The 27,100-nt window shown below is 37.7% G+C and overlaps 1 protein-coding gene across 2 annotated transcripts in view; it reads right to left on the reverse strand.

Annotated features, from left to right (window-relative positions):
* Positions 1-26,829, reverse strand: part of LOC135462085 (protein flightless-1 homolog) — a 52,355-nt gene extending 25,526 nt beyond the window's left edge. The window contains exons 1-13 of one of the 2 annotated variants that reach the window (XM_064739437.1): positions 26,765-26,829; positions 26,129-26,239; positions 24,924-25,076; positions 24,521-24,606; positions 20,616-20,692; positions 19,817-19,901; positions 17,723-17,826; positions 17,330-17,446; positions 15,822-15,851; positions 9,981-10,039; positions 9,577-9,734; positions 8,972-9,056; positions 8,606-8,762 (exon numbers count right to left, since the gene is read on the reverse strand). In XM_064739437.1, the coding sequence (XP_064595507.1) occupies positions 8,606-8,762; positions 8,972-9,056; positions 9,577-9,734; positions 9,981-10,039; positions 15,822-15,851; positions 17,330-17,446; positions 17,723-17,826; positions 19,817-19,901; positions 20,616-20,692; positions 24,521-24,606; positions 24,924-25,076; positions 26,129-26,239; positions 26,765-26,827 (1,285 nt within the window). In that variant the 5' untranslated portion in view covers positions 26,828-26,829. The remainder of the gene's footprint in view (positions 1-8,605; positions 8,763-8,971; positions 9,057-9,576; positions 9,735-9,980; positions 10,040-15,821; positions 15,852-17,329; positions 17,447-17,722; positions 17,827-19,816; positions 19,902-20,615; positions 20,693-24,520; positions 24,607-24,923; positions 25,077-26,128; positions 26,240-26,764) is intronic. The other variant, XM_064739438.1, reaches the window with a different exon arrangement.
* Between the last annotated feature and the right edge of the window lie 271 nt (positions 26,830-27,100).

Below are 27,100 nucleotides of genomic sequence, written 5' to 3' on the forward strand. Positions count from 1 at the left end.
GATTGGCATTTCGTTGCAATCATATCTGTTACAAACGGGACTTTCCTGGCTATCATATCCAGCAGAAACTGGCCTTTTATGACTATCACATATGGCAAAAACTGGTCTTTCCTGACAGATAGAAATTGGCCTTTCCTGGCTATCATATGTGTAAGAAACTGGACTTTTCTGGCTATCATATCTAGCAGAAACTGGCCATTCTTGATTATCACATCTAGCAGAAACTGACCTTTTTTGGCCATTATATCTAGCAGAAACTGACCTTTCACGACTATCACGTCTAGAAGAAACTTGTCTTTCCTGACTAATAGAAATTGACCTTTCCTGGCTATCATATCTACCAGACACTGGCCTTTCCTGGCTATCATATCTACCAGAAACTGGCCTTTCATGGCTGTCATGTCTAGTATCTGATCTTTGCTGACTATCATATCCAGCAGAATCTGCACTTTCATGGCTATCGTATCTAGCAGAAACTGGCTTTTCTTGGCTATCATGTCTGCCAGATATTGGCCTTTTCTGGCTATCATATCTAGCAGATATTGGCCTTTTCTGGCTATCATATCTAGCAGATACTGGCCTTTCCTTACTATCATATCTAGCAGATATTGGCCTTTTCTGGCTATCATATCTAGCAGAAACAGGCCTTTCCTGGCTATCATATCTATCAGATATTGGCATTTCTTGACTATTGTATCTAGCAGATGCAGGCCATTCCTGGTTATCATCTCTACCAGACATTGGCCTTTCATGGCTATCACGTCTAACAGAAACTGGTCTTTCCTGGCTATCATATCTAGCAGAAACAGGCCTTTCCTGGCTTTTATATCTATTAGATATTGGCCTTTCCTTACTATCATATCTAACAGAGATTGGCCTTTTCTGGCTATCATATCTAGCAGAAACAGGCCTTTCATGGTTATCATATCCACCAGAAATTGGCCTTTCATGGCCATCATGTCTAACAGAAACAGGCCTTTCCTGGCTATCATATCTAGCAGAAACAGGCCTTTCCTCGCTATCATATCTACCAGACATTGGCCTTTCATGGCCATCATGTCTAACAAAAACAGGCCTTTCCAGGCTTCCATATCTAGCAGAATCAGGTCTTTCCTGGCTATCATATCTACCAGACATTGGTCTTTCATGTCCATCATATCTAACAGAAACTGGCCTCTCCTGGCTATCATATCTAGCAGAAACAGGCCTTTCCTCACTATCATATCTACCAGAAATTGGCATTTCACAGCTATTATGTGCAGGAGAAACTGGCCTTTCCTGGCTATTATATTTACCAGACAATGGTCTATCCTCGTTATAATATCTAGCAGAAACAGATCCTTCCTGTCTACCATTTCTAGCAGAAATTTGCCTTTCCTGGCTATCATATCTATCAGAAACCGGTCTTTTCTTACTATTATATCCATAAGAAAGTTGGTTTGCGTGACTGTCAGAGGTAGTATTGATAAATTTTTCCTGCCTGTTATGATTACAGGGTGAGTGTCTTTCCTGACTATCATATCTAGAGTAAACTGGTCTTTCCTGGTTAATGAATCTTGAAGACACTGACTTTTCATTTTGCCCATTATCCTTAACCAGAAAGTATGATGGAACAACATTTTCAATGTCAGCGTGAACGTAAGCCTTGCTTACATGCATGTGTGTCATTTTCTCTTTCTCAAGTGACATCTGAACTGTTTTTGCCCACTGCCTGACGTCCTTCAAAATGTATGAGCTGCACGGCATATGGTAATTGGCACTGTCCACACTGCTGGAATCACTTGACAAATGCTCGCGTTGAGTGACTGTGGACTTCTGAAGCTGACTGGGCTCTACATTCCTAGTCCAAGAAGCTCTTTTTCTATGGGTTTTCTTTTTGGAGTCACAAAGCTGATAAGAAGCAGAAGAAGACACAGATGCAGTCAATTCCACATCAGACCATGTCCGCCGGATGTCAGACCGCTTCCTCTCACGAATACTTAATTCCCTGACTCGATACTCTGAATTTCTCTGCACATCAGAAGCTGTGGTAACCAGTCTGCGAATCTTACTTAACACACTTTTATTGTCATATCTGTCTATTGGCACAATGTCCGATACAGAATCGTTTCCTGGGTTTGGTGGCAAGGAAAAATTAGTTCCGCTTGGCTCATTACTCTTGTTAGCTTTGACATGAACCATGAAGTGCTGGTTACCCATCACAGAAGGGGATGTACAAGCACTGCTAACAGGTAGCACAGATTCTGGAGAAACAGAGGGCAAGTCATCAGCAGAAACAGCTTTGCCACAGGCTTCCATGTGCAGAGATCTACTTGAATTTAAACTGACATTCGCTTTATGAGAGTTTGTCACTGTATCAATGAATTCAGCTGGGGATTTTAAGAGATTATTTTTACTTATCTTATCAGATTGATTTTGGTGGTTGTCAGTGTTTGAGGATATATGCTGTGTCTGCATGTGGTCAGGCTGTGATTGGCATTCCTGGTAAACTAAGCTGTCTTTGTCCTTTATAGTAGTAATCTTCTCATGAACATTGGCTGCATTGTCACTTTGGCCACCAGCAGCTGCTGGAGCTTCGTAGCATGTAACCACTGCTGTAGCAAAGCTTTTCTTTGAACTCGATTCAGAATTTGAGCTCTGTTTAGGTTCACTGTCACTTTGTTTTTGCCTTGGAGACAATGCTGCTGAGGTCTGGCCATTCACCACATCAGCCGGTGATACAAATGTATCCACAGTCCCACAAATGCCTTCACTATGTCTAGGCTGACTATCAGGGTTAAGTTTCTTTGAAAGTTTAGCCTGTAAGTTTCTTGAGATTGCCTCCATGTCCACCTGACCAGGGAACACAAAGTGTCTGGGAGATGACTGGCTTTGAGTCGAGTATCCTGAAGTTTCAGAACTAGAGTGAAGGGTATGGGCAGAGTCAGAGGTAGTTGTCTGCCCAGGGAAGGCCCAGGGTACAGAGGATGGAGTTGGAGTATACAATTTCAAAGTTTTCTGCAACTCAGTAGCTAGCTGTGAAACGCTTGTCTGTGTTAATACTTTAGGTTTATGGTTACCTCTGGCTTTTTGCTCCTTTCCTACATCAGTGGCATTTTCAAACACACCTTTGATGGCAAGCAACTTGCCACTGTTTTGTGTCTTTTCCTTGCTAAGAGAACGTCTTGGACTGACTTGTTTGGGTGTCTCACTATCATCTCCCAATGTTGTCTCAAAAATACCCTTCACATTCTCGACACTTTCTCTGCCACGCTGAAGTTTGATGGATCGCCGAAGATGCTCAGAATTATCAATTGCTTTTGGTTCACTAATACTGTCATTTACTTCCTTTTCAAAGATGCTTATCACATTCTGTTTAAACCTTGATCCACTTCTGATTTTCCTAACAGATGTTGCTTGGTCTTCCATGCTTTTGTTCAATTTTGAAATCATCTGTGATATTTGGTCCTGTTTGAGCCTTGGTGTGGAATTTTCAGTGTTCTCAGAAGACTTCCTAGGGGAATTTACTGATTTCTCAAACTTTTCAGATCTTTCCTTGACAGAAAAACTTCTCTGGAGAGAGGTCCGTACTGGGATGTCATTTAAGGAGTTGGCTGATTCTGCTGAGGTATTATCTATCTTCCCATGGATCAGTGAGGTGGAAGAATCACGATTAGAGCTTTTGTGCTCTTTCAAAGTGGCCTCCTTGGAAAAATTCCTGAACTCTCTTTCCAGCTCATCCCCATCCCAGGAGTCTGATTCAACTCCATCTTCATCCTGATCATCTTCTATCAACTGGCTGAACTGTAGGCTGAGGTCCTCACTGCTCATCTTCAGTATATAATGGTGTAGTCCAGCACAAGGGAACCTTCACTATGGTGAAAATGAAGCAATTCACTCATATCATGTGTAGGATTCCTGGAATTTTGTATCCACATTATTTTGTCACGGTTTTAAGCAACAAAAAGTCCCCCTTATAAGGACGGACTTTGGCACACTTTCTCAGCTTACTTTCAATCTGACACCAAATCAGTCTTGGATACAAAGTAGAATGTATCTGCCTGTAAATTCCACCATGTCCACAGCGTCAAGTATCCATTTAAGAACTAAAGATTAGTAAACAATTCAGAAGTGAAAAAAACATGAAACCGATACTGGCTGTAAAATGAAAATTCATGAAAGCCTTCTGACTGCTATGTGTCCACAGCCTATCCCTGTCATATTGTCATCATGGTAGATTCTCCTCTGAAACTGCTCAGATTATGAATTATTAAGAGTCCTGCCTGGGCTGTATTGACAACGTCTTGGTGAATCCCTGTTGTGTGGTACATTGTCATCTTAGCTAACTGACAATCCACTTTGTAGATCCTCCACATAAATATTCACACAAGGCATGTCATCACCTCCTTGGAAAGTTAATTCTGTTTTTGTTTTTTTTTTCCATGTAGGCTTGGTACTGTACATTGTGCAAGGCTCAAAGTTAGGGTATCATTCTACTTAACCAAGGAATACCCAGCACAAATAGCATGCTTCTACTGTAGTGTCAGCTTGTCCACAGAAAGCCATATACACAGCCATGAAACTTTGCTGTAATAAAAAGCTAGCACTGGCAATGTGTCAAAAAACTATAGTCCCTGTTACCTAGCCTGCACTTATGTGACCAGGATTTAAAGGCCCCTGCAGATTGGAGACACCTGATTATCATGGGGCAAACAAGCAATCCAGTGAACTGAGCGGTTCCCCAGTGGGAGCTGTTCCACTGGCCCAGGGGGACAAGTCTGAGCATGAACAGTCACTCTATCTCCATTGGCGACTTCACCACTGTCTTGGTGGGCACTGCTTGTCTTGGGGGTTTCAATTACTGGCCACATAGGTGCCAAGACAGACTACTACTATTCTAATCCCTTCTCCCATTTGGACAGATCCCAAATTTGGCAAATATTGTATTTACAAGGAGCCATCAGTGTGTCTCTCTCACTCATGAGCTGACTACAGCTGTTATGAACACATACAGGTAATGATTCATTGACTTCACCCAACATAACCCAGCACTACACAGGATAATGTTAAGTCAAGGCAGCTAGGGTTAAACTGTAATTGATTCACAGGGACTAGAGACTACATATATAGTGGTCAACCACTTCTGTGGTTTATAGCACAAGGGTGGGAAAAAAATACAGAAATCAAGGGATATTAGCACACCATTGTTACATCACAGCCACTCATTTGTGACAAACAATATTACCATACAACATTATATTGCCTGAAATTATTAGTGTTATTGTGATAATTGTACTGTGAAGGCTGATGATGTACTATCTGATACATAGCAACAAGTTTCCATTATGAGGAAAATGACGAACCACAACTTAATGGATATTAAAGAACATCCACGTGTAAACAAAGCTCATATATTAAAAATACATGCCAGCAAATAGGCAGCATGTTTAACGTAATATGCACTGGTTCACAAGAAGAGCCATCAATCGTTTCAGCATGGAAAATTTGAGAGAGCCCTCCATTTAATATCCCACTAGCTTTCAAATAAGCACACAGGGTCACATAATTATAAAAAGAAGTAATAGTCTGTGTACACATGTATTTAATGACAGCTAGTGGATCAACTCAACTGTCAATATGCACCATGCCTGATCTGTCAAAATACACCTAAAATCCTCTGTAATGGCTTTCAATTCGAGTGAGGACAGGTCACTTAATTCATATTTACACACCATCAAATACACCTGTACCAGCCATCAGGTATGAACTATTATGACAGACGTGGTCTGCAGTTCAAATGACACACTCTGTGAAGACCTTGTAGACATGTCTATAAGCCAGAGATCAAAGTAAATATCTTTACCTTGTCAACAAGGGTACTGTTTATGGTGTCCGGTGACAAGGAAGAATTTAATACCACCGGAATTGTGTATATAACTATCAAATCTTATTTTGATACACGGCAACTAAATATCCACCATATGTACAACAACTTCACACTAATTAGTTAGTTTACGAACTACATGTACAGGGGTGTGAATGACCATTTTCAAACTTTATACATTGTACATATGATGGGTTACAACAGAAATATATTACAGACTATAAATCTTCTGTAGCTGCCTGAAAACTGAAGTTGAGTAATCTCAGCATAACCCCGTTCAGCCATACACTATCCATTCACATACCTGAATTAATACAAAGTATTCACAAGTGTTCAGTGAAGTAGGTCCTAAAAATGTGGGGTTTTTTTTTCACCGAATATCATTCAGTATACATTTACTAGATTTTAGTCAATAATCTACTAAAAAAACAATACTATATTTACCATTCCTTTAAGAAATGTTCATATATTTACAGGTAGCAATTATGTGATCAGATAACGCCAAAGCATGAGCCTTTCACATCCTATTCAAATATTCAGTACAAAAATGTAGCACACATGTAGAAAACAACTCTTATGGCCTAATACACTCTAACAGTATGTAATAATGGACAAAGTGGAGTTCTGATTGAACAATAATAACCTGATACTTGATGTAAAAGTATAAAAATATACAAAAAAAATATAAAAAAAAACCACTATAAAAATGACATGCCTCCGAACCACAAGCACTCCCCCCCCCCCAACCCCTCCCAAACCACAGAATCTGCTGATTCATCAGATCAACATGTGCCTTGGACTAGCCTTGTCATGCCTTTTGGCTCTTTGAAATCACTTAAATGGCTGTGGTTTACACGATAAGCTGATTTTCTTTACCCACATTATGACAGCAGTAAGCATTACCTCATTATTACATTAAACAGACTAATTAGGAACAGTGCCAAGATTAATTGTCACATAATATTAACTAATGCTTGGGAAAGAATAAAGTAGGCACTGCAGAGTAAAACTCTTGCTTAATTTGCTTAAACAGTAACTGACATAGTGTGAGGAAGTGGCTGTCTAAAGTCATTAAGGTACATTCTGTAAACCAACACTTCATGTAAGCAATGTGTGTACATGTAATAAAATTCATAAAATTTACAGATAAATTGAAAGGTTCATAAGGCTTTAGTCTTTCAGCTTTTTGTGAGAAGGTTCTCACGAGGAACATAAAAAGAATATGTGTTTCATTCAAGAACTCAACCACTGTCTTGGAGTACCTTTGAGAAACTTTTTAGTCGTGATTATTTGCGTTCGGTGTGATGATTGTAATCTTGAGTGTATTACTGGAAGATCAATAACACATGTACATCCATGCAGAATAAGTTGTATAACCCGCCAACTGATTGACTGGTGCTGAACTCGTGCTCAAGAACGTTTCACTTTCAGGTTCATGTTTGGAGGAACCAGAGTGTTCAAAGTACTTGGCAAACCTCCTGACTAGAAGCCAGATAATGCTGGATTTGAGCTCATAACCTCAGTAGTCAAAGGTGTGACTACTGCAGTGAATCAGAACTTCAACTGTCCTCAGCAAGGGAAAATTAATTACCCACCATAAACCATCTTACAGAACTACATTTGTACCTGCATGTAACATATGCTCTGTTCTGACCACATGCAGGAAAAAAAACAAACTAACAGGGCAGCTCTTATATTTCAGATTCATTTACCTGTCTGTAAGGTTACGATGCCACAAGTTTGACAAACATAACTCACAAAATAATCTTGATAAAACATTCAACACAGAATCTTATTTGTACACGGCTGCAGGATTATTATCAGCGTAAGATAAAGGATACGTGAAAAGGAACTCTCAAACAAAGATTGTGTTTCTGTGCCAAATGAAGAAAATTATGCCCTGGAATTTCTATTTAAAAATTAATTCATTTTGGGGGTATTTTTATACCTGAAATTACGTCATAGTATATCTTGCTCAGAACTTGGTGAAAACCCCCCTGAAGTGCCTCAAGCCCGGTGAACCATGTCGCTAGAGTGTGGGCAAGGTAACATGTGAACAGATACTGCATGGCTTCTATGGACGAGCTTAGCACTCCCTCGGACTGACCGCTGGGCCCTTAAGAAAACTGTACTCTGAAGCCATAATTCACACCCCCCCCACCCCCCAGAGCAAAAGTTGAATACTTTTGTGTAGTGTTATATGCTATTACACATCATAATTTGCACATTAAGAAATAAAACCAAAGCGTTTTATGTATCCTTTAAGATAAACTATCTGCTGGATGTTTCAGAACACAAAGACATGTACATAAACGCACAAGCATCACAATACAGTGCTTTATTTACAAAATAGTCCTTTGTATGAACACAAGAGGATAATAACAAATCACATACACACATGCTTTAACAAACACCACAAAAATAGGACAGAGAGAAACATAAAAAAAACATACCTTTCCATTGGCATTCTATACTTGCAACACATTCACAATCTAAAAGGCTGCAAATCCCAGGTAAAATTTGACATTCTTACAATGTAGGCTTAGTTTAATAACAAAATGTGACTTTGGACTAGATAAACACTGTTGACAGGTTGTGCAGATATTTTCTTTTCAAAATTACTCCAATGTCATCTGATTTCATTCTCAGCAGAAAAAGGAAGGCGCAACAATAGCAGTCAAATGCTTCTGAAATGTACAACCTCACGATGACTGCAAATGTGAGAGAAGGGAGATAACTCACCTGGCTTCTCATCTTGTTCCTTGGTAGGGGAAGCCCCTGCCAGTCTCAGCTGGTTGTTGAGAGAGAAGTCAATGTTGTAATACTCCCAGTTCTTCTTCACCAAGTCCACTGGTTTGGGAGGCATGACCAGGTCAGGGTTGTCATGGACATCTAATAGCTTCAAGAAAATTACAAATAGTTCTTGCAGTACACTGTTCCAATTCCACACACGAATCATGCAGTAAAGTAAGTAGGATTATCAGGATACACTGTATGCTATCCAAAATCTGAGTGCAAATGTGAAGTGGTAATGTGAACCTATGCACATCGTGTAAACATTGAAAATCTGACCTACTGGAAGCTGGATGGATCATACACACTACATACCTCCAGATCTGTCAACAGATGAAGTATCTCAGGTAGTGTAATCAGCCTGTTGCAGTTCAAGATTAACTTCTTCAGTTTTCCACACCTGTAGCACATCAGACACAAACTCCATATTGTACACACATCAGAAAGCAATTAAATGATGTTAGCCATCTAAGTCACACAAGATCACAGAGATTACTACATCATGAGAAAGAGGAGCTAGTTTTGACTGGGAAAATACAGGTGTCCATGAAGAAGCTTGGGTGACGCTTCCTGTAACATTTCAGATGGGGGCATAGCAGATGTCCCAGAATTAACCAGTGTGATGTGCCACTGCCTCTCAACATTTCTGATTGAGGCACTACACCTACACCCTGTATATACTGACTACATTAGCTCAAGTACATATACATCCATTAACTGGTATAGTAACATACATGCACAAAAACTTGCCTAGTTTTCATAAAGAAGAGAGTATGGCTATGGTACAGCTATGGTACAGTTTTGTCTACAGCTATGTCTACAGCAATGGTACAGCTATGTCTACAGCTATGGTATATTTACATGTACATGCAAGTTTAGTTATCAACATACATTACAGATATGTATAAAATATAACCTACCTGCACAGACCCTCTGGAATGGTCTCCAGGTTATTGTTAGCAGCCGAAAACACCTCCAGTTCAAACAACTTCCCTATACTGGCTGGTATACCCTCAAAGTCTAGCTGATTGGAATTGACGTACAACTTCTTCAGTTCAACCAATTTACACAGGGAATTCTGAATCCAATGAAAGCACATGTCTAAAGATTAATGAGTAACCTATAATGACCCATGGTAAACAAAGTAAGTGAACATGATCCATCATTGTTGAATGTTTAGCTGTGAGTAGTCAGAGATATTGGCTCAAGAAGCAGTCTGTTATCTCTTGTTAAACCACATTTATAAATTACAGTTTTCCTCCATTTCTGCATTAATAATTATGAAAGCTGAAAGAATTCATGTAAGTACTGAAACAATACTTACAGGCAAAGCTTTCAACTTATTTCTTGATAAGTTGAGGTACTCCAAACTGCCCCAAGAATCTGATAAAGGAGACATATTCCAAAGTTAGGTAAAAACAATATTCTTATCTTTTCTCATCTCATAATATTCATATATGCAAAATGTGTATTGAAATACAATAAGTTACCCTTGCAGATACATAATACATATGACTGTATCTGCACAAAAGATCCCGCAAATTGGCAAACTAAATAAAATTCACACCACAAAGCCTTACATGTACATATAGCTTACAGAAAAAACTCACAATGAGCTGTGGCATTACAAATCAGCATATATAAATCACAGATCCTAAGTTCTGACAAAGTCAAAGTTCAGACAAGTCAAACCTTGATACTCACTTATGTACATATACTGAGGTATAGGTATCAACAATTTACAGGTAGCTGTCACTATTCATCACTACAGAGAGTTATGAAAGAATATTCAAGCGGCAAACAATGTGAGTACATATATGTAAATTATACACAAATGTATTCATATATTAAACATGAACTGCATTCAGTCATGTAAGAGCAGGCACATGAATTACACAGTATATATATTCTACATAAACATCTTGAGGCATTTATATGATACAATTCACAGACATATCAAATCTTTTTACACTGCACTTCAAACATTAAAAACACATGTACACTTTATAAATCCATGAACTCCATGGTGCACTGTTAGTATTAGCACAGAGAAACACTGAATACATATAGCAACCATTATCGTATTGTCGTTACTGTTATCAGCTTGGCATGCTTACATACTGTTTTTATACCTACCAATGTCTTATTTTAATAACTGTTAGTGCAAATATATGAAGATCATACATGATGTAATATAATCTATGTGTATTTGTTTACAGAAGTGAATATTTAGCCATTCTCAGCATGGCAATATTAAAGTGTAAGTACAATTATGACAAATCACTGTTACAATGTAACCTAACATAAATGTTTTACTTTGGTGGGCCAAACCAAGAAATCAGTGAGCAAGTTTGGATCCCTATATATATTTCCCAAAATTGCATTTTACACCTGTACTTTTCTTTAACGAGTCAAGAAATTCTTCTTATGAGTCTATGAAGAAGAAAACTAGACAGATTCTGAGTTGTACATTGTGTTTCATGTCCGAATCACCTGTAAACAACTAATCATAAATTATTTTGGCATACATGCACATACACTAAAATGTACACTTTACTGTTGTAAACTGATATCCCCTTTTATTCATATATTTAAAAAATCTGTAATGCACATGTACTCAAGGTCAATGTTCTCAGGCAATTTCTACCCACAGCATATCCAGGTGGCTAACACCAATCATGGAGATAAAACACAGATATTGTGCAACCCTAAGAAATATCTATCGACCGAACTGTCAGCTGTTCCATGTGCGTGATCTTATTGATTTACATGTACTTGAATTTACTCCTTACCCAAGAACATTTTACTTCATATTTTAAGATGCTCAAGTTTATGTATGAAGGAACTTCTGAAAGTCCACAAGGAAAATGATGTAGTACTTAGCATAATGCAGGCTTTTGAGTGGCTGGTAGATATGCATCAATTAGAAAGTCTAGCTTCGTAGCTCTTAGTCTAACTTTTGCTATACCACAATTATCACATATGTATAAAATATCTGATTGTATGGGCATGCACATTTAAGACCTTAATGCACTCAGATCTGACACATGCCAAGTCATACAAACTTGAAGAATACTAAAATATAAATTGAACTGGCATATATAAATACATTTTCAAGGAATGAGCCTCCATAATGTGTAAAAACGCACCATTTTCACAGCTATTATGCTGTAAATGTTTGCGAAATACCTCTTTGCTTTACGAGCATAACTGTACAGAAACAGTGATGTAATGCAGTCAAAAACAGAAGAGTACAACACCTGGACAGAAACAGTGACGTATTGCAGTCAAAAACAGAACAGTACAACACCTGGACAGAAACAGTGATGAACTGCAGTCAAAAACAGAAGAGTACAACACCTGGACAGAATCAGTGATGTATTGCAGTCAAAAACAGAACAGTACAACACCTGGACAGAAACAGTGATGAACTGCAGTCAAAAACAGAAGAGTACAACACCTGGACATAAACAGTGATGTATTGCAGTCAAAAACAGAAGACTACAACACCTGGACAGAAACAGTGATGTATTGCAGTCAAAAACAGAAGAGTACAACACCTGGACAGAAACAGTGATGTATTGCAGTCAAAAACAGAAGACTACAACACTTGGACAGAAACAGTGTTGTAATGCCGTCAAAATCAGAAGAGTACAACACTTGGACAGAAACAGTGATGAACTGCAGTCAAAAACAGAACAGTACAACACCTGGACAGAAACAGTGATGTATTGCAGTCAAAAACAGAAGACTACAACACCTGGACAGAAACAGTGATGTATTGCAGTCAAAAACAGAACAGTACAACACCTGGACAGAAACAGTGATGTATTGCAGTCAAAATCAGAACAGTACAACACTTGGACAGAAACAGTGATGTACTGCCGTCAAAAACAGAAGAGTACAACACCTGGACAGAAACAGTGATGTATTGCAGTCAAAAACAGAAGAGTACAACACTTGGACAGAAACAGTGATGTATTGCAGTCAAAAACAGAAGAGTACAACACCTGGACAGAAACAGTGATGTACTGCCGTCAAAAACAGAACAGTACAACACCTGGACAGAAACAGTGACGTATTGCAGTCAAAAACAGAACAGTACAACACCTGGACAGAAACAGTGATGTATTGCCGTCAAAAACAGAAGAGTACAACACCTGGACAGAATCAGTGATGTATTGCAGTCAAAAACAGAACAGTACAACACCTGGACAGAAACAGTGATGAACTGCAGTCAAAAACAGAACAGTACAACACCTGGACAGAAGCAGTGATGTATTGCAGTCAAAAACAGAACACTACAACACCTGGACAGAAACAGTGATGTATTGCAGTCAAAAACAGAAGACTACAACACCTGGACAGAAACAGTGTTGTAATGCCGTCAAAATCAGAAGAGTACAACACCTGGACAGAAACAGTGATGAACTGCAGTCAAAAACAGAACAGTACAACACCTGGACAGAAACAGTGATGTATTGCAGTCAAAAACAGAAGACTACAACACCTGGACAGAAACAGTGATGTATTGCAGTCAAAAACAGAACAGTACAACACCTGGACAGAAACAGTGATGTATTGCAGTCAAAATCAGAAGAGTACAACACTTGGACAGAAACAGTGATGTACTGCCGTCAAAAACAGAAGAGTACAACACCTGGACAGAAACAGTGATGTATTGCAGTCAAAAACAGAAGAGTACAACACTTGGACAGAAACAGTGATGTATTGCAGTCAAAAACAGAAGAGTACAACACCTGGACAGAAACAGTGATGTATTGCAGTCAAAAACAGAAGAGTACAACACTTGGACAGAAACAGTGATGTGCTGCCGTCAAAAACGGAACACTACAACACCTGGACAGAAACAGTGATGTATTGCAGTCAAAAACAGAAGTCTACAACACTTGGACAGAAACAGTGATGTAATGCAGTCAAAAACAGAAGCGTACAAAACTTGGACAGAAACAGTGATGTACTGCAGTCAAAAACAGAAGAGTACAACACCTGGACAGAAACAGTGATGTACTGCCGTCAAAAACAGAAGAGTACAACACCTGGACAGAAACAGTGATGTATTGCAGTCAAAAACAGAAGACTACAACACTTGGACAGAAACAGTGATGTACTGCAGTCAAAAACAGAAGCGTACAAAACTTGGACAGAAACAGTGATGTACTGCAGTCAAAATTAGAACAGTACAGTACCTGGACAGAAACAGTGATGTATTGCAGTCAAAAACAGAAGAGTACAACACTTGGACAGAAACAGTGATGTATTGCCATCAAAAACAGAAGAGTACAACACCTGGACAGAAACAGTGATGTATTGCAGTCAAAATTAGAACAGTACAACACTTGGACAGAAACAGTGATGCACTGCAGTCAAAAACAGAACAGTACAACACCTGGACAGAAACAGTGATGTACTGCAGTCAAAAACAGAAGAGTACAACACCTGGACAGAAACAGTGATGTACTGCCGTCAAAAACAGAAGAGTATAACACTTGGACAGAAACAGTGATGTATTGCCGTCAAAATCAGAAGAGTACAACAGCTGGACAGAAACAGTGATGTACTGCAGTCAAAATTAGAACAGTACAACACCAGGACAGAAACAGTGATGCACTGCAGTCAAGATCAGAAGAGTACAACACCTGGACAGAAACAGTGATGTATTGCCGTCAAAAACAGAGAAGTACAACACTTGGACAGAAACAGTGATGTAATGCAGTCAAAAACAGAAGAGTACAACACTTGGACAGAAACAGTGATGTATTGCCGTCAAAAACAGAGCAGTACAAAACTTGGACTGAAACAGTGATGTATTGCAGTCAAAAACAGAAGAGTACAACACCTGAACAGAAACAGTGATGAACTGCAGTCAAAAACAGAACAGTACAACACCTGGACAGAAACAGTGATGTATTGCAGTCAAAAACAGAACACTACAACACCTGGACAGAAACAGTGATGTATTGCAGTCAAAATCAGAAGAGTACAACACCTGAACAGAAACAGTGATGTACTGCCGTCAAAAACAGAAGAGTACAACACTTGGGCAGACTAGTCTAAGGCGGGCAATGTTCCCCACTACAGGTTGATGTCACACAAATCTGTTTATATAAAGACTCATCATAGGTGGGAAACAGTGTACTTAAAATACATGCTGAACTCACACAAACAGCTAAATGATTTTACTGATCCAAGATTTGACTAGTGTAAATTTTCAACTGTTTCATCCTCAAAAGTACTTTTTTCAGTGGAATTCATGCATACAATTATTATGAAAAATGATTTGTCAACAGACATGCAAGCTTCATACTGCACACATTATTTCAATGTATTCTTTAGTTCTCATGAAAGGCTTCGAAATACCGGTAGCAGTGGTGGTTGAAAAGGTTAAAGAACTAGGGTATTCCTTTGCCAGTTATGGAACTTTACAGTTTGTTATTTCATAGCACAGAAGATAATAAATATCCATGTTTTATGTGCAAAAATGCAGATATTTCACATATGTGCATGTATTTTCTTCCAGACAGATACGAAACATGTAACAAGAAACATATTAAAGTGATATTGCATAGAAAGTGCATGCACTTTTTTTTATCAAAGAACTTAAAAAAAAAATCATTTATATGTTTATTTACATGATGTCTTATGTCAAATTCCGAATATTTCATCTACAAGATGGAAATCATAGCGGTGTTTAAAGAATTGAGCAGCATCATGAAGAAGTCATCACACATTAACAGGCACTGCAAAAACTGTTGATGCATGTCTGCAAACAAGCCATGGCACCATAAACTGGACTTAAACTGCAGGTTTCAACGGGCAATGCCTAAACCTTGTTAGTGAAGGACCTTCACTTGTCACAGAATTAATGCTGTAACAGCTGTAACTTTACAGCCTCTCATTCCCCTTTTTTCCAATTTCTAATGTTTACAGTTCTCTTCCTATGGCACACCATGCTATCTCCAACCATGATAGATATGGTATATTTCTACTTAGGTCTAAGACCTATATGTGTTGGGTGATAATTATTAAATATGGTTAATATTGAGGTTTCATTCTGGAAACTGAATATTAAAAACTAGCATAAACAGCCTAAAGTTAACTCTACAGAAAGAGAGAAAATCAAAGCATCTTCTGGTATACTTACGACACTCTTCAGTGGCAGTTTTATATAAACCTACACACAGAAGATCACCATATCATGGACGGTATATGTAAAACCTTTATAATCGCAGATAATGCTTTGCGCAGGGTAAAAATTTATGGTGTTACAAAAACATCTTAAGATTTTGGAGGTGTTTGTTCCTCATCAAATATTACTTCTCGGTTCAAAAAATCCTGAAGATCCCATTTCATACTGAAGTTTTCTTTTTGAATAACATCTCTTTCTTTATTAAAGCATACAATTTGTGGTAATTGTCAAACTTGACATTCTAAAGAATTTATTATCTCCCAAATTAACATATGTTTTATACAAAAGGGCAAAACGACACACTATCTGCTACTAATATAATAGTAATCTGGGTTGAAAAGCATGTATATGTAGCTCTGATTTAAATGCACCAGGAAGTTGTATTTCCACATCAATGAACATGCTGAAGTGTCCTGACATCAGTCTTGAAGGAAAAATGCTCTACATGAATATACTGGTTGCATACGTGGAATAATAACTTTGTAGGTCACGAACCAATTTGTGTTTTATTTATAGTCACAGATTTAAATATTTATAACAAGCTTGACTTGTAGATATTACTGCTAGTTGTATACGGAAGCTGGGCATGCTCCAATATTTATGACGGTGCATAAATGTAAACACGGACATGTATTAAAGCAAGCGCATTCCCTGACGCAGCTCTTAAAAATGCAGCGCTCTCCAATCAAAACGCGCATAACATATATTGTACATTTTGGGACAAAAGACATAATAACTTCAAACTGGAACATATGGTACATGAGAAAACAATAGATATGGTTACGTGTGTGTGTATATATATATATATATATATATATATATATATATATAGTTAATACAATCATTCAGTAGTGAGGTCTGAATATTATAACTCTTCAATCATAGCATACTGGTTATCAGTTGACACATAAATAACATCTCAGCATGTTATCTTTTTTCCACATTCCTGTTAGCTATTTCCAAATTTAAAACAACCTTTATACAATGCTGATGCTAAAAGGTATACATAACACAGTTTGAGAGGCCATGTTCACACCAGTAATTGCAAACATTCATCCAAGCAAATATATGACATGAGCGAATCAAGGCCATTTTGTCACTTGTTACTTGGGGGAGATTGTTGACAGTTATATATGTTTCACTGAAGTTTTACCCAAAACTCTGACATAATGTTCAAGAAATTTTCAGGGAAATAAGTTTTGATCTCAGTTAAGACAAACCTTTCAAATTTAAATGTAACACTTTCTTTCTTTCAAAATGCTGTTGTAGACTAAGTTGGCTGTAACCACCATGACAATCTTAAAGACAGGTGTGTTACAAATTTGTAGTTACATTCAACTTAGCCTATGATATCTTTGTGAGTCCATATGAACTGGTGGTAACGTGGCTACATTCATATTAACATGTAAATATCTCCCATTAGACACAACCATAAAACACAGAGAGACTGTGAAAGTACTGACCTATTGTAAGAGGGAGTTCTGTGATCTCATTGTTACTCAGGTTAAGCCTCTTCAGCGACCTCAACTTGTACAGGGGCTCCGGGACACGCGGCAGATCATTGAATGCCAAATCAAGTTCTGTAATCAGCAATGCATTATGATAAAGTTGTGTAAAGCTGTAGTGTGCACTACTTTCTCATATACCATGACATATTTTCTCATATACCCTAACGCAGCAAAATTTTTACAAGAAAATACATATGGAAATCAGATATATTTTCCAGATCGGAGCTGAGGTTTAAACAAAGGTTTAATATCTGAACAGATTTTGAGCTTTAACATGGAAATAATAACTTAAGTCATCTTTATTTTCTGTCTCATGGATATACCTTAAGTCATCAATAATGTCCGTACCTTGTAAATTAGTGAGAGTGTCAAGTCCTGTGGGGAAATTGCCCAGGGTGCGCTGAGTGTTCCTCATATGCAGGGTCTGCAGGGATACCAAGGCTGGCAGTTGTCTACACAAATACAGAAACAAAGTTTCAGTTTACACAGTATATTCCTACACTGCTGTGTGTATTTCGTAACTAGAATCTATATGTCTGAAATACCCCTCTTCGATCCTCGAACAATTCCAAAAGTAAAAGAAAGAAAACTATTAAGAAAACCTCAAAAGAAATGACAATTTGGTTAGTTTGTCTTCATATAGATTGCGTCAATGGCTATTCGTGGTGTGCACTGATTGCACTGTCTGTACATCCAGTTGGAATGAGGAAATGTATCAATCAGAAGACAATACAGTACCTGAACGGGAGTAATTATGGAAATAATTACCCAATTGTAATTAAACTTAAAGGTGAACTGTCTCAGTTTTATGTCTCACTTTACGTAACTGAATGGTATACCTGTGATATGGAAAAAAAACATGAAAACAAAAAAATGCATCTAGTGAGTTGTTTTACTTGTAGAAATTAAAAATATAATTAACGCCAAATATTCTGAGAAAAGGAAACTCACATCGCTTGTCTGCCCTTGAATGGCGCTAGTTTGCCAAATATGGCGTAACAGTGACGTAACAGTGGTACTCTGGTTAAGAGGCACAATGTCGGCTACATTGGATGTGATCCACGTTTTTTGGACAGGAAAACTGCTTTGGTGACCAGGAATATTGAAAATAGAAGGTACTGCTTCGACAATCGTCAGATTTTTTTACTTTTCATTCCACTTTGGAATCAAATTCAAAACCCCATTTTTAGTCTGTAAGCTGGGTCAAAACATGCCTCCTCAAAATGGTGGGAGCATAATTTTAAGTGCTTATTCGACATGAAATGGTCTTGTCGTATGGCGATTATCCATTTTCGTCGAATCAAGGGGTCTAATGGGAAGGCATGAAAACTAATCCAATTTTAATTCGGTGTGTGATCAGTACAGCTGATAGCTACACAAAACAGCATTGCTCCACTGTGACGTCATGAACTAGGGAGGCAAATATTAAAACGTGTAGAGAATACCAAGCTTCATAAAACTCCAACTCTCAGAATTGAATAAAGTTGTTTTTTTATAACATCTAGTGATCTTAATTCTTTAAATCACTTCGGCTCTGTGTTTCAGATACCTCTAGGATATGCTGTGTCAATATTGCGGGAAAAAGTTGATAAACTGGGACAGTTCACCTTTAAGCAGACACAAGTTTAGATTATAGGGAAGATATATGCTAAGTTTCATGCAAATAGGTTCAGTACTTTAGGAAGAGTTGAACAGACAAAAATGGAATACATTGGAAAAGCACTATTACACAAAGTTCTAAATGAGGTTAATCATGAAAATAATTACCCCGCCTGTCAATAAACTTAAGCATGCACAAGTTCAGAATACATGCAAGATGTATGGTAAGTCTAATCAAAATCAGTAGTTTGGGAGGAGAAGTAAGGATAAAATTGTGTGTACGGACAGACAGACAGAAAGAAAGACAGAGAGGATGACTCCAGTATGCCCCTCAACAAAGTACATGTATAAAAGCGCCCATAGTGTTATACTTGGCTGAAAAAAGCGCTTACTTGACTAACCAAATAACGTAAGATTTCAAAGAAAGAGATACTTAAATCCCATTTTTCAACTAATCATAAATCACACACTTAGGTCACCAAATCTACTGGAAATGAACCTTCTCTACAGCTAATGTTGCCCAATACATGTACTTGTATTTTCTTTACCCCATTCCATCCAGGGCATTCTAATAACGTTACAATAACAATACAATGACACATACAATGTACTCATTAACTGCCAGGATAAGTGTTCATTTCAAACAGATGATTTGTTTTGGAGTGAATTCAATTCATATCTCAGTTAATATTTCATCAGTAAAATTAAAATTAAATAACAAAGTCACACGTCCGCATGCATGTCTACTACATGTTTACATCATTCAAAGTTTATATTTGCACGCCATTATTCCTGCATCCCTCAAACCCTGTATAAGATTTGGTTAAACAGGTGAGGTTTTACCTGAGCTGTGCGTGTAAAAGTGGGTTGTTGTTGAGGATCAGTGTGTGTAGATTGGCCAGTCGTCTCATCTGTGGGGGTAGGGTATCTGTTAACAGTACAAGCTGGTAATGAACATAGACATCACAGATAGCATACCTGAATCTCACAAAATTGAACAAGAACTGATTTGTGTCTTTGTTTCACGGTTTTCCCAGAATCCAAAAATTTCTGGACAGACTTAATTACATTCCAGGAAATTGGTCCTGAATTTACGATGAATTACCTCCCATGTTACATTACAGTTACCATGATAGTAACTATGATAATGAACGCCACATTAGTTAGGAACTAGGAGAAGTGGGACCTTGCAGATTAAAGCTTATATCGTATTGTATTTATTTAGGGCCAGGATATTACCTCCCACTGGATTTAAAAAAGTTTACTACCTGGCTTTCCAAATAAGTTTACAAAACTAGAATCTGTCTTAAAGCCAGGTCCTCAACTAGCTTATGCCGCTTTAACTCACTTTCGGAGGTCCCACCTAACCACAGCTTACACCTAAACGTTCACTTTTTAAATGGGAGTGACATCAAGGGAGGTAATCCAATACAGCCCTATTGATAAAACTATTACCAACATGTATATCAATGATGTATTACTATTATTATTAGAGAGCATGTGACAGACACTACATGACTTCTAATCTGCCAAGAAATGTGCATTTGCTATCAATCCACTGAGTCAACCTTTCCAGAAGTTTGCATAAAAGTCATTACTAGAGTTCGCTAAGACTTTCAGGTATAGTATAACACTAACTTACCTATTTTGTTGTGGCTCAGATCCAGATAAATCAGGTCAGTCAGGTTGATGAACAGCGGGTTGGGGATATTCTCAATGCTACAGTACACACAAAAACAAAATTATTTGATACTTGTTTATATCATACTGAAGAGCTTTCCGCTAAAAAGTAATATGAATGACAGCCACTTTTACGGGTGGAGGAAATGGAGGAGTCCTAAGGGTAAACTACCAATGTTTATGAAACTACTGACTAACATTCCTGTATGTGATGTACAGATATGCATACCATATTGATGCAAGACAAGTAATCTTCAATAAACACTTGATGAACTCATTCCTACAACACACAACATAGGCAACTTAATAAAGGGTTGTAGATATTCTGAACAGGTTGCTAAATAAAGGCTTTCAGGTATTATAAATGCAGGGATTCATAGAAGTCCAAATTTTTATGACCGGAAACTCAAAATTTAGTTGGTCCAGGTTAACTTTATTTATATTTTAAACACCAACTTTAACCTGATATTGAGTTTAATTCCACATTAGCCACTGGTAGTTCTGTGAAAATGTAAAATTACGTGACAAGGATTTTAATTTCATTTAAGGTTCACTTCTGATCACGATCTAATTGTTAATATGTACAAATATAAGTGTTCTATATTATGTTCTATAAGTATATTATCCTGATCAGAGATACACATTGTATAATAAAACAGCTATACAGTGATGCATGTTCAGTTGTTGTTTGTTATATTAAAGGAAAGAAAGGAACTTACAAACATTAAATCAAAAGTACATGTAAATATGAGCAAAATACAGCGATACACACTGTACAGTAAATCACCTAAAGTATCGCACTTGAGTTACTGTCGTTTACTTTTGTATGATCTGAGTTGGCGGCAAGATGACAGAAGAGAGTGATTGGCCCCCAGCCAATTTCATTTCCCTGCATTACACTTTATAGCTCTAGTTGCTAATCCTTGCCACTTGAGGTCAAGTCACTGACAGTGAGGTAAGCAGGTCTACCGACTAGTAGGCCACTTATGCATCTCTAAATATACCCATGAATGAAATCGAAGAAAGTATCAAGAAGTGATGCCTATTACAAATCTTTAAATTCCAAACACTGTCTCAAAGCATGACCACGCCAAACAAAATGCACTATGTACACTGCAGACGGACCGATTATTCAGGCAAGGCCTACGTGGAAGTCACCTCAAACAGATATCTGGTTAACAGTTGTCTGCTGAGAGCCCTTATTATGCAACACATGTGTACAAATGTATTTCAGCTAGAAACAAACTTCAATGAGGAAACTCTGTTATCAGCTTCCCGTGTCCATGTAATTCCGCTATTTAGTACTGGTATGTCAATCTACACGCACATTTTCTATCGTTACACTCAGAACTGTCCTATCTATTGCAGAAGTTACCTTTCCCACGTTTTGAAATCGGGAACCCCCATTAAACTCAGAAAACTACCACGATTAACTTTGACCCCTTTTCAGTGGCACTGTGTGGGAGTCCTGCATATCGGGAGTGTTGTTGACATATTAGAAATTCGCACAACACTGACTGGCAAAAATCACACCATCATCAAGCTTAATGAACTTGTGGAGATTTCGAATCCAGTAATTTTAAGTTGTTGCTTTAAACGCAGTTTAAGTGATCATCTGCTGGTAATTGGCAAGTAAATGCTAAGTTCTATTATAGCTATATTAACGGACATTTGACATGACAATGCAAATTAAAAAGGACTGGGTTGTCACGCTCATGCTCAACAATCTCCAGGGCGTTTTTTCCGTATTCCCTTTCATCATAAAATGACAATCACAAAACAATCAACGTGCTCCTCCTGTGCAGTAAACCTTTATGTACTACATTCCTTATGATTAAAACAAAGAAAAACATGAACTGTTGGTGGCAGGAGCATAGACTGACTGCTCAGTGAAGCATGAGCTTGTTTATTCCATTCGGAGACTGCCTATATAATCCCCTGACCACCGCCGATGCTCTCCCGGGGCGCAGTCAGTAAGAACCACAATCAACGCAGTAAATCCTGGAATATATTTTCCGAGTCCAAGGGCGAAACTTCAGGTCATTTACTGTAAGGCTTATGCTGCTCAGACTATAGGTATACATGTATAATGAAAGAGTTATAAACCATACATGTTCAGTTGTTGTTTGTTAAATTCTGACTTGTTAATTAAGCAATATTAATGATGTAAAGGATTCGCCCTTCATCAGAAGGATAATTTTTTTATTATTATCAAAGGAATCTTCACAGAACCACTAGAAAATCCACCAAACAGGTACATTTTATGTTTGGCCATGTTGAGTAAGACCCAAGGGAGCCTCACCTCAGATCACTGAATAGCTTTGACCTAATGCAAAGACCAAATGCACCTGCCATTTCAAGAGCCTCTACTACGGTTTTCAAATTGTAAAAGATGCATCAGCAAAAGGATACATTTTCTATCCACCAAAGTTTCCTTAGCATTATTGGGTTGGTGACTGTCTATGACCGCTCGGGAAAGCATACCAATTACATGATCCATGACATGCTATTTAGGGGAGAAAATTATCCTTATACCTGACTAACCTTTTTGCTAAATAGGAGATGTCCCAAACAGTACATTTCTCAAGCCTAAACAAGGGGCTCAAATGGGGGCCTCAAGCTGGGAAGAACATAATGGTTGATGCCAACTTAAAAAGGGGGCATTCTTGGAGATTGATGACGTAGGTATGAAGCAAAAATCTTCCGTTTTGAGCCTGTTATTTATAAAATGTATGATCTACATGAATCAGTTTCAATTTGTCACAATGATTACTTGGCCCACAGAGATATAAACTAATTTAAATCACAAATAGTAAATTCATGGAGTAGGTTAGAATGAGTAATTGATTCAAACAGCTGCCTGCTCCCTATATAAAACCGATACAAGTGAAAGCTTTTTATTGTTATACACAGTACTTTGCACTGTACACTGTAGTTTTTGATACAAGAATATGTAAATCTTACATACGACAACATCACATTACATGTGCTTTGTGGACAACGCTGTATGCTTGTAGTGGGTTACACGGGTCCAAGTGAATTTAATGAAGTAGCCAGGCAGACCTGATTCTGACAGACTGACAACAATGTTTGCTGAACACAGATGGTTATATGATTAGCATTATGTGCTAACAGGATGCTGGGCCTGAAATAAGGACAGTGGCGGATATCTGCGATGGCGGTTTGTCTTTGAACACCCTAGGTGGGGGAGCAACACAGCTTGAGTCCATTTACTCAACCCGTGTCGGCAAACCAAGGTCGTCTTTTTGCCATCTTGGCCGTGAAAATCGTTCAACGCTATGCATATATTTTCAAATGCAATTTAGTTCTTCTCCAAAAATTTTAGTATTTGTACAAGAATACCACAGAATTTAGTTTTTGTAACACCAGTATTGAGTTTTTCACTGAATTTTACCACCGAATACCAAAGTCTAAAATCGACCATATTATAGTGAATGGTATTTGGAGGGTTGGGTACATATTATTCCAAAAGAAATTACACAGAAGCTTGGGGAAAATTAGTCCATAACACACCACGATGTCAAGTAGGAATACAGATGGTTGGGGATATTTTCAAAACTACCATACTTCATTTGAACATCAAACACAGAAATTGCAATAACGAAAATCAAATTTCAAAAGAGGACATTGTTTAATCAGTTGTGTATGAATGATTCACAATTGACAAATCTTTTACCAATTAAAAGTTCAAAATGATTTCACAAACAAGATGAACATTGGAAGAAGAAAATTCTAATTACTGTTCTGTGTTTCAAATGTAAAACCTATCCAGCTTTTTCAATAATAAAATATTATTTAAGATGCTAACGGTGAGATGATGTTTTGTGGATGCTGCTCAGAACTTACTTGTTATGACTGAGATTGAGGACCAGAATAGACCTGGCATTCTCCAGTTCTATGGGAATCTCCTTGATATTGTTGTGACTGAAGTCCTGCGCAAAAAACAAAAAACCATCTTAATTGTATAACTGGCATATGCTCTGAGTTCTTGAGAAAATCAAACCAGATTTATTATCCAATCTATCCTGCACCAACAGTATTTCAACCTTTATTATTGACTGAATTTCTTAACAATCTACATAGAACTGGGTTATCTCAAAAGCAATTAAACACTGACTCCACCAAAGTATTTGGATTAAGACATGATACATTTACATCACAAAACTGGTACTGTCAGTTGGTCAGCCAGTTATGTGACTGACAGTGACAGCAGCCTACAACGAAACATTTCTGTGGGAAATAAACTCACAATAACGAGGAGGTCCTCCAAGCTGAAGATATTACTTGGAATCCCAGAATTAACAAGCTTGTTGTCTCGGCAGTTTATTACATGCAGAAGAGGAAGATTTCCCAAATCCTGACCCAAGTTCTTGATGTTGTTATGAACTATAGATAAATGCTCCTGCCAAAGGAAAACAAATTCAAGTCTAATATTTAACAAAAGCAATCAAACATATGTTAAACAGTGATATTTTGACAAAATTTAACTCTACAAATAAAAATTAACAACTATACCCATATGTAAATAAATGCATATGTCAGTATATATATGTCAATGTACACATTTCTCATATTTCATGGTAGAACATGATATATAGAGGGTATTGAAGGTTGAATATCATAAACATTTTTTGCATGAGAGGTGAAAATGATAACCCCCGAAACGCAAAGCGTCGAGTAGGTGATCATTTTCACCTTTCACGAGAAAAGTATTTATGATGTTCAACCTTCACTGTGCAATATTCTATTTATTATTTATATTTTGACAACATCATGATTTTGTGTTTTTGAACAAGTTTAAGCAATGTTTTTAGCTGTAGGCCTTCACAGACTCGTGTATATAGCCTGACGTCGCACATTACATCTTGAATGACAAAAGAAATGTTAAGGTTGACTGAACTTGTACGATGACATCATTCTGCTAAGCTTGAATTGGAACGTCATAAAATATTTCTTTGTGATGTCATGGGGTCGGGGTTTGTAATAACAGAAGTGATAATAGATATCTAACTTTAGTCAGTGAGATATCACTTTTATCAGTGATGGAAATCCTGACGTTTCACCTTTATATAAATAATATATAAAGATTGTGTTTATACTGTAGTGTAATGTAGCAAAGTAGCAGTGGCAAAGTGATCAACAGATTCTCTGTCCAAGGACAGGAATGATTTATTTTTTTATTTGATTGATGTTTTATGCCATACTGCGCCAAGCAATAGGGTGAGAGGCAGAGCCCATGGCAAAACCCACAACCATTTGCAGCAGCTGGGATAGACTCTACACCACATTTGTTCAAAAAAGCAAAGACAAGTGAAAGACAAGCACTCCGCCTTTAGCCCGCTTACCTAATATTAATAGGACTCATATACACGCACCTACCTTTCAATGACACTACAAACAACTTCAGGCGTCGTGTAACCGTAAAATAAAAAATGTTTCAAAATTTTTCAATACCAATTTCTTCAGATTTGCAAGCTCCTTAGGCATCTGTTCAAGGTCTGTGTTGTTGAGTCGTAGCCATCTCAGCCCAGTCATACTGGCCACATTCTGGGGAAACTTCCCACACTGTAAACATTCATAATAAAATTAGTAATGATGTATATTTACGGAAATGCTTAAATTAAGCTGAGGAATTCTTCACATGAAACCCCTCATCAAATATTGACTACAACACATTTTTATAAATAGTACTGAGAATTTTCTGGGGTGGGTGAGAATGAAGTACTTTATCACTGGTACAAATGTGTTTACACAAACATATTAAATACCTCTAACCTAATTATTAACAGGTGAGTATATAAACATGCATTAACGTGGATGTTACACAGATAGATGATCAATTAAACCAGCTTTCAAAGGTACATATCAACCAAATAGTTCTGTGATCTTCTTGTGGGCAATATATAAAGTGATTAAATTTAAAAGGAAGATCTTCGCAAGAGGAACGTACAACAACAACAACATGTGTAAAAAGTTTCCTTCATTGGCTTATTCTAAACCCTTCACGAAATGTCCACTGGAAATCATGGTCAGGTTGTGCGTCTATAAGATTTCTGATTATTTTTAAAGGTAAAAGTCTTATTCACTTACGGCGAAGTCATTTCGGGTGAAGTCAACGCCTCTCACAAAAGGCAGGACTCCGGTAGCCGCCATCTTTTCCCGATGACGTCACACTTTGTTTTTCTCCAGGACAATTACACGTGCGTGTGGCTGTCAAATGTTAACCTCATGTGAACGGGAAACCCCAAAAGAGTCCAACTCATTTTCCTTATAAGAAAAGGAGCTGGAGTCCAGGGCTAGTGAACGGGATGTATCATTTTCACACACATGAACATTTACTGTGTAAGTTACCCAAAGCTGGAGATAACCGTAAGTGAAGTCATGAAAACAGTATGTCTAACTAAACTATTCTTAATAATTCCCCCT

The sequence above is a fragment of the Liolophura sinensis genome, chromosome 1 (genome assembly GCF_032854445.1).
Source record: "Liolophura sinensis isolate JHLJ2023 chromosome 1, CUHK_Ljap_v2, whole genome shotgun sequence".
NCBI classification, from domain to species: Eukaryota; Metazoa; Mollusca; class Polyplacophora; order Chitonida; family Chitonidae; genus Liolophura; species Liolophura sinensis.